At 39.5% G+C, this 8279-nt stretch overlaps 1 protein-coding gene across 1 annotated transcript; it reads left to right on the top strand.

Annotated features, from left to right (window-relative positions):
- The first annotated feature begins 342 nt into the window (after window positions 1-342).
- On the top strand, window positions 343-7582 carry mdm2 (MDM2 proto-oncogene). The gene is made up of 11 exons (XM_039668246.2): window positions 343-373; window positions 1743-1814; window positions 1891-1965; window positions 3043-3176; window positions 3506-3555; window positions 3665-3723; window positions 3885-3954; window positions 4920-5077; window positions 5191-5334; window positions 5944-6012; window positions 6481-7582. The coding sequence occupies exons 2-11, from the start codon at window positions 1755-1757 to the stop codon at window positions 7099-7101; spliced, it is 1440 nt and encodes a 479-aa protein (XP_039524180.1). The 5' UTR covers window positions 343-373; window positions 1743-1754; the 3' UTR covers window positions 7102-7582.
- Window positions 7583-8279: the final 697 nt, after the last annotated feature.

Below are 8279 nucleotides of genomic sequence, written 5' to 3'. Positions count from 1 at the left end.
ATGGTCAAGCAGAGAATAACTTTCTACAAGTAAATGTAATAATAATAATAATAATAATAATAATAATAAAACACAGCAGCAAAAACGATATTATATATTAAAACAAGGAGACAAAAAATTTTACAACACAGATAACGCTCAATCCTATCTTAAGAACCTGAAAATATAAAAGCGATTTTACAATTTTAAAACCGAGCAACTTTAAACCCATACACAGTAAAACAGCAAGAGTAGAAAGTGTAAATAATATTCAACTCGAGTGTATTGTGTGATGTTTACACCCCGCGTTTAGTGCACGTGCAAGAACATTTCAAATTCAAACGGTCGCCAGTAGAGGGAGTTAGAGTTCGCGTCTCTCAACGGCCACCAGCAGGTAAGACAGATTATTAACACTTTCAGTTTAACAATTTCGCACTTTCTCATATATTTATTACACCTATCAGGTTGAATATATCTGCAAAACGCCCCACCTTATTATTTTAACACGGAATGAGACTTTAATATCCGTTTAGTCGCCTGAAATCCTTTGCCTCAGTTAGCCTTGCGCTAGCTCTAAGCGAGGCCTACTGCAGCCTCGGGTTTTCCTGAGTGTCCACGGCGGGAAACAACACACCCGCGGGAGCGCGCATTTGTGGCGTTGTAACATCAACAGCAGCAAAGTTCTTGTCGCTCAAATAAGCTACACTCCACATTCGTCGAGAAGCATTTTATGTTGATTATTTAGTACAATTAATTACGGAAGAGTAACGTAAGTTACGTAACGTAAACAAATACAGCAGCGGCTTGCGTGACGTTTATGCTGAATTGAATCAGTCAATTCGCCGATATTTACAGAACTTTAGAAAATAACGATGTAAACTTCGTCAAATATGAGACAAATTCAAATGCATACGTAAAACAACATTCACACGTCGATCTATTTACATGTTACCTCTGGGGGAAAGTTCCAGGTTTTATAATAATCATGCGCAGCTATTTGAATGGAGGAGATATTCCCACTCAAGCACGCAGATTTCAGATATAAATCCAGGTTGTTGTTGTGTTTTAGTGTGCAAGTTAACGTTACTACTGTTTGCAGAGCATTTCAGATAAATAAACAAAGCACTGTCGTATTCCAAAGACATTTGGAGCTTTACTCGCATGACATCCATCCATCCGTAGAACTTGTAACGTAAATGATGAACTTTTGGTCTTTTTGGTTAGTTTATTTGGTTTATTTGACTGAGACAGAGGCTCTATTAATCCTGGCTGGTCATCATCGCTTTGGTCCAAACACTTCGTTATTTCACCTGTCACTGGGCTGATAAGCTTCAAATCCATGTGCTTAGCCAGCAATGGTTGGGTGGGTGTAGTAGTCGGGACATGCCCGGGCATGATCGCAGAGACGCACAGACAGCTCAGCAAAGATCGTCTTCCACCACTAGGAGTCGGAAGCCAGTCACGCTTTGACTTGTCATGCCCTAACCCGCCCAGGACATGATGATCGGTGCTGTGGATTCTAGCCCTGACATGTCTCTCTGCGTCTATTTAAACCATAGACTGGCTCTCAGCCGGCTCCCACTCCACACTAACCCAGAGCTCAAGCACTTTATGTACAGCTAGCAGAGTATATTTAGAGGATTTTTAGGTAGAATATCCAATTTACCTCCATTTGCACAGGTAATGTTTTTATTTCTGAAGTTTTTATGTGTGCTGAATTGCTTCTGATTTGTTTTACGTAACACCTGTTTATTTGTTTACAGATCACTACAAATATGGCAACAGAGAGTTGTTTAAGCAGTTCTCAGATCAACAAGGTTGACAATGAAAAACTGGTAAATGCAGTGTTCTTTTGAGTATTCAAATGTGTTCTTATGCCTTGAAATGACTTATTTATTGTAACTTCCTTAGGTAAGACCAAAGTTGCAGTTAAAAAGGCTGTTAGAGGATGCAGGTGCAGATAAAGATGTTTTCACTATGAAGGAGGTGAGGAGATGTCTGTTGACAACAGTTTTTAGCCTAACTTTAGTCCATTAAAACTTTTAAGCATCAATACATACCATGCTTTATGGTGTTATTATTGCTAGAATTATACTAGTTATTTTAGTAGCTGGACCTTGCCATATGTTTTGTGTGAATAGTCTTTCATTTAAGCACTTATTTGAGAGTTTCTAAAATGAGTGTGGTCATATGGCAGTGGTGTTTGAAATTGCTAGCTAAAATAATCCTCCAGTTTCATGTTGATGCTGCTCATTTGTGTGTATGGTTAAACCTGCATATCGTTTGTAAATATTCTAGGGCAGTGGGTGGTGAATTATATTTAGTTACTGACTTTATTCAGTGAGATATTCGTTCTTGGTGTTTGCAAGACAAGAATGTTTTTTTCTTTTCCCCACATTGCTCATTCTTTGCTTTAGGGATTTGAAAAAAAAAAAAAAAAAAAAAAAAAACCCCTGCTAACCCAAAGTATTATGCTTCAATTTGGGTTAGAGATGAATAATAATTCATATATTGCTGCTTATTACGTCAGTAAGTGGTCAGACTTAGGTTTTTGATTGCAGGATAATAGAATATGCAAAAGATCTTTTTGCATTAAAGGAAAGACCTGAGTAATGCCTTGAGACGTAAGGGGGCTTTTTTTGAGTCAATCTGGTAAGAAACCATTCTGAACACCTTAGCAAATATATATATATATATATATATATATATATATATAATGGCAATAGGTTTTGCATGGACGATTAAAACTACAAAATTTAATTTCTGTCTTTCATTGGTAGTGTGGACTGTGCAGTAATATAGATAATCGGATAATGTGCTTACTTATGAAATGTAAAGTTTTTGATATATTTTCACCTGTTGTCAACTTTTTAGTGTAAAGCCATGAGTCATTTTTTTTTTTTTTTATGGGTGGAAGTTGTGTCTGACTAACAGGAACGTATTACTCATCTGTATTTAAATACCAGCCACATCTTTGTCATCCTCTCTCTCTACACACTTTTTTCAGAAAATGGTTCCTTGTGGATTTCTAAACTGTACTCTTTTGTTTATGTGTTTGTTTAGGTTATGTTTTATTTGGGGAAGTATATCATGAGCAAGGAGTTATATGACAAGCAGCAGCAACACATCGTTCACTGCGGAGAGGATGCTCTTGGTGCTGTTCTTGGAGTGAAAAGTTTCTCAGTCAAAGAGCCACGGTGCGTATTGACCCTAACTTCACTAAGACAGAAACAGCTGCAGCAATAATGAATGACCCCTGAGAATATCAGGGTGGGGCTTTAAAGCAACAGGTGGCAGCGTCTGTGATATTTCACCTACTAGCTCTGAATAAATCTGCTATCACCTGTTTAAGTTGCTGCAAAATATATTTGATTAGTTGACGAAAGAAATGTATATGTATGTATATATTTAAATAGTATATATACAATGCGTTCCTCATATTTTTTTAAGAACTGAAAGCGAAATTTGCTATATGACCGTTTTACTTGTAAATTTTACCTTGGTTTTTCTTTTTTTTTTTTTTCAGAGCTCTCTTTGCAATGATCAATAGAAACCTTGTGACAGTGAAAAATCCAGGTACTATGACCATTAAACCTTTTGTTTTATCTCCTATAATATTATTGTTTTGCTCGAACAAATGTTCTTATCTCTTTTTTGTTCAAACTGTCCTTGTTTCCTTTTACAGAAACTCAGTCTACCTTCTCTGAACCCAGGAGTCAAAGTGAACCAGATCGAGGGCCTGGGGTAAACATTTGTTTTAATGCTCAACACACATAGAACCTCAGAGTATTGACCCATTCCACAGAGTTGCCCTGGTAGTGCTGCGTTTGTGCTTGAATGGGTTTTATAGAGCTCCTGTTGTGTTTGAGATTGCGGCATGACTGAAACCCAACTGTCTGTTCCAGGATACAGATTCAGACTCTCGCTCATCTACCTCACAACAGCAGCGCAGGAGGAGGAGGAGCAGTGATCCTGGTAATCGCACACACCACAGAGCAAAATACACACAAACCAGCTGTGTCCTGTTGGGTGTGTATGAAAGCACATGCTTGATCTGCTGGGTCTGATGGGATTTCAGATAGAGTTGTATCTTCACACTCAGCTGTCTCTTAACAAATGTTTTGAGTAGTGCTTAACGTTCAGTGTTCTTTCCAGTATTTGCATATTTCCTGTTTAAACAGGAAGGGCTTGTCCCTGTCTTTTATTTTTGTTAGCCAGTGTCCTTTTGAAATTTTGCATTAAATGGCTGTTAAATAAAATAGCTGTTTTTAGATTATGATGCCCGGATTGTTTGTTTTTCATATGAGTTTTGTAAAAAGGTTGAGGCAACTCCTTTCTTTAAGGACTGTTTGCTTTTTTGCCCTATATATACGTATATCCAATTTACATTATAACAGTCTCAGCCGTTGAGTTGAGAAGACAATCCTCATAATGTATAATTTTGTAGTTCCTTCAGTCCTGACAGAGGACTTTATGTGCCATGTGGGTAAACATGTGGTACCATAGTGACTGCTCTCTCTCTGACTGTGAACCTCTCAAAAGGACATTGAGATCTGGAGGCTGTACAGAATGTGCTCAGATGACTGCTGCTCTTCAATGGCCCATTTTAAAACCCCAACTATGCACACAAAGGCAGTTTGTTGAGCAAGCAGCGCCAGATGCACCATTAAAACAGGGTTATTGCTCTGAGCATTGCTCCTGCATGGCCCATAAATGTCCAAAGTTGAGTGCATAGAAAAAGACCATCAGCAAATTAACTGATTTACACTAATGCATTAAGCAGTATACACTCAAACTTGTGTTTTTGTAAACGCACAAACTTGGAAAGCCTTAAGAAGCAGTCTATTCTGGTCCACCTACTGAGCAATTATATGTGAAATCCCTCATAAGGACACGTGTCCAAAAGCAGATTAGTTCTAAACTCGGCTTGGTTTCAATAGAGAGTTCTTCAGCCGAAGACGAGCCTAGAGAACGCAGGAAAAGGCACAAGTCGGACAGCTTCTCCCTGACATTTGATGACAGCCTGTCTTGGTGTGTGATCGGCGGCCTGCACCGGGAGAGGAGGAACAGCGAGTCTTCAGATGCACACAGCAACTCTGTGAGTAGCACCTTTAAATGGCCCTTCACATAGTTTTGTTTTAGCAGTGGTTACATTAACCTGTTTGTGCTGTCTTGTGGCCCTCTCTGACCAGTGTTTTGTTTGTTCAACAGGATGTAGGTATCTCTCACAGTGAAGGCAGTGATGAAAGTGAGGACTCGGACTCTGATAATTTCAGTGTGGAGTTCGAGGTGGAGTCCATCAACTCCGATGCCTACAGTGAGAACGATGAGGATTCGTTGCCGGGAGAGAACGAGGTTTCAACTCAACTCCTGCTCTATTGAGAGAGATATTTAACAGACATCCGGATACATTTGAAAACCGTATTTTCAAAATGCTCTCTGTCCGCACTAGCGTCTTCAAGCATTTTCCACAAAGTTTCTTGTCCACACTGAGACATCTGAAAATGTTCAAATCTTCTTACTGCGCGTTAAATGTAATAAAAGATCACTGAGATAACTCGTAATTATTCTTGCACATTCATTTTATTAGCGGAAAAAGCATTTTCAAATGCATCCACTTAGGAGAGTGTCTTTAAAAGTCACCTCATTGTGGATGGAGAGCCAAAATGTATAGAATTATTATTATTTTTTTATGTATCCGGCTTATTGTAGAAGTAGCACAGGGTAGCACTCCTTCCGCTGGAGGGCCCTTGTCCTGCAGAGTTCAGCTCCAACCCCAGTTAAACCCACCTGAAGTAACTAATCATGGTCTTTCTATGCATACTTCCAAGCAGGTGTGTTGAGGCAAGCTGGAGCTAAACTCTGCAGGACAGTGGCCCTCCAGAAATGAGATACTCCTGACGTAGCCTGAAGAATCTGTTTAACAGTACTTAACTCACTGCAATTTTTCTTTTGCTCATTCAGGTGTATGAAGTCACAATCATCGCTGAGGATGAAGACTCGTTTGATGAGGATACTGAGATAACTGAGGCAGTATGTGGCAATTTACTTCAATAATGAAAGCAGAACTGGACTTTATCCAGACAAACTGATAAACTGAATGAATCTATTATGATTAGATTGGATCGTGAAAAGGGGGTGTTGCATACTATTGTGGTGTCATTTGGATCAAAGGTTGCGGGTTAAAAATAAGAGGCTTTTGTGAGTCTGCCAAAAAATAAAGTTGTTTCAAAGAAGCAGCTAATGAATTGGGTTTAATATATGACCAGGAATGTGCATTAATAACTTACATTTTGATTTCATGTGTTGACCATATTTTAAACTTTTATAGCATTTAATGTTAAAAGTTTCTTGCACCAAAACCAGTTTTTCATGTCCATTTCCATTCTTTAACTGACCCTTGGATTTAACAGGCTTTTGTATTTCAAAAGAGCAAGAAAAATGTGCTTGTGGATAGTAGATATGAAAAATCTGTACTAATGCAACAATGTGTTCACTCAGGATTACTGGAAGTGTGCTGAATGTGACGTGCTCAACCCTCCTCTTCCACGGCATTGCAAAAGCTGCTGGAACGTCCGACCCGGTTGGCTTCCAGAATCAGACTCCAACAATGAAAACCCCTCCACTAACACTCAAACCAGCACTGAGCTCACCAGCATCACCACAACAACCATCTTTGCCTCAGGTGACAAAATGCTTCCTTCCAAACCCTCAAGCCCTCTTCCAGAAACAGATGAAGGAGTGGACGTACCCGACGGCAAGTGCTTGCAATCTCCCGTCTCCGCCGCCAAAGAAGTAGTTCCCTCTTCTGCCACCCCCGGCTCCCTGACTGACTCTCAGACCTCGTCATCGCAGCCCTCCACCTCCTCTGGTGGGGGCAGCAGCCAGGAAGAGACCCCTGAGCTAGAGCGCTTCAACAGCCTGGAGGCCTGCCTGCCTGCCACATGCCTCGAGCCCTGCGTCATCTGTCAAAGTCGCCCCAAGAATGGCTGCATCGTCCACGGAAGGACTGGACACCTTATGGCGTGTTACACTTGCGCTAAGAAATTAAAGAACCGGAACAAGTTGTGTCCGGTGTGCCGAGAGCCCATTCAGTCAGTGGTATTGACCTACGTGAGCTGAGGCACTGCAGATATACCTCCACTCCTCTGCTTTCCTCACATGAAGTCTGGGAGGCTCCTATGTTGCCTTGTCTTAGTTCTTCTTGTTCAAATTTCTTAATGATTAATTAATTTTATTTATGACTCAAGCGAGGTTCTCACTCTCATGCTGGTTAGAAAATACACATTTATGTTTGGGTTGAGTTTAAGGGCTTAGAATTTAAACAACTACTTGTGGACTTGGAGTGATGTTAAATGCATTATATCATACTAGAAATGTTTGTAATTATTTAATTTATGTACATGCTGATGTATTGGTTTCTCCGATTTATGATAATTTGAGTTCTTTGCTGCACTGAAATGAGTTTCTGAGCTCTTGTGACACCCCTTTTAAATTGCTCCTCCTCTTGGGGGAAATACTCCCCAGCATTGTTTTCTGCTGCAAAGACTGTCTTATTTTCTCTGAGTGAGGCATAATAAATGATTATTTTGAGGCTCTTGCACATTTACAGTACAGGTGATTGCTCTTTTGACTGATGTTGTTTTCTGAACGGTGTGTAATGGTTTCAGCCAATGGGCTTTAAGAAGGTGGTTCAGGTGGCTGTTTGTTGGGTCATACACAGCGGTCACCCAGAGAGAGCTTTGGTTTCTAGGGACCCACTTTTCACTTAATATCAGCAAACAAGTTCTGACTTGTTTCTCTCTAATAGCAACTTGGCACAAACTTCCGCCTCCTTACATTTACAAAAGGCTTTACAATGGGAATCTATTGTGTTGCAGCATGAACAAGTGAATCGTTTGTATTCTCTATGTGTGTTTAATTGATGAATATTTCTTCCACCACCTATTTAACAATTCTGTTTAAAATTAGCTTTTTTAAAAAAAGAACAAAAGAAAGAATAAAAAGAAGCACTTGCACTGATTACTCATTGTCATGGTAAGATTTTGGACACAGTTTTTTTTTTTCTTTTCTAAAAATGTTCAAAAAGACTAATCCAGTTCTGTTTCTGCAAGTTATTAGAGTACAAATGTCACCTAATGTGACGTTTAAGTTGAATCTTGCTGAGTAGCAACTTGCCAAATGAACCTGAAAAGTTTACACTAATAGTTATTCTCTTTTCTAACTGCCAGATGTTCTACAAATGAAGTGCTATCAGAAGTTCTCACACTTGAGGTATGTAATTTCACTCTCTGCTCTCT

This window comes from Pimephales promelas, chromosome 24, assembly GCF_988280905.1.
Source record: "Pimephales promelas chromosome 24, fPimPro1.hap1.1, whole genome shotgun sequence".
NCBI lineage: Eukaryota > Metazoa > Chordata > Actinopteri > Cypriniformes > Leuciscidae > Pimephales > Pimephales promelas.
Note: the sequence above shows the minus strand (reverse complement) of the source record. Positions and strands in the feature narration are given on the sequence as shown.

Bases quoted from the DNA above. Each gene is read 5' to 3' on its own strand.
- mdm2 (XM_039668246.2), top strand. From the start codon at position 1,755: ATGGCAACAGAGAGTTGTTTAAGCAGTTCTCAGATCAACAAGGTTGAC. The intron at 3,955-4,919 runs GTAATCGCACAC...TGGTTTCAATAG, and splicing joins GAGGAGGAGCAGTGATCCTG to AGAGTTCTTCAGCCGAAGAC. The intron at 5,078-5,190 runs GTGAGTAGCACC...TTTGTTCAACAG, and splicing joins CAGATGCACACAGCAACTCT to GATGTAGGTATCTCTCACAG.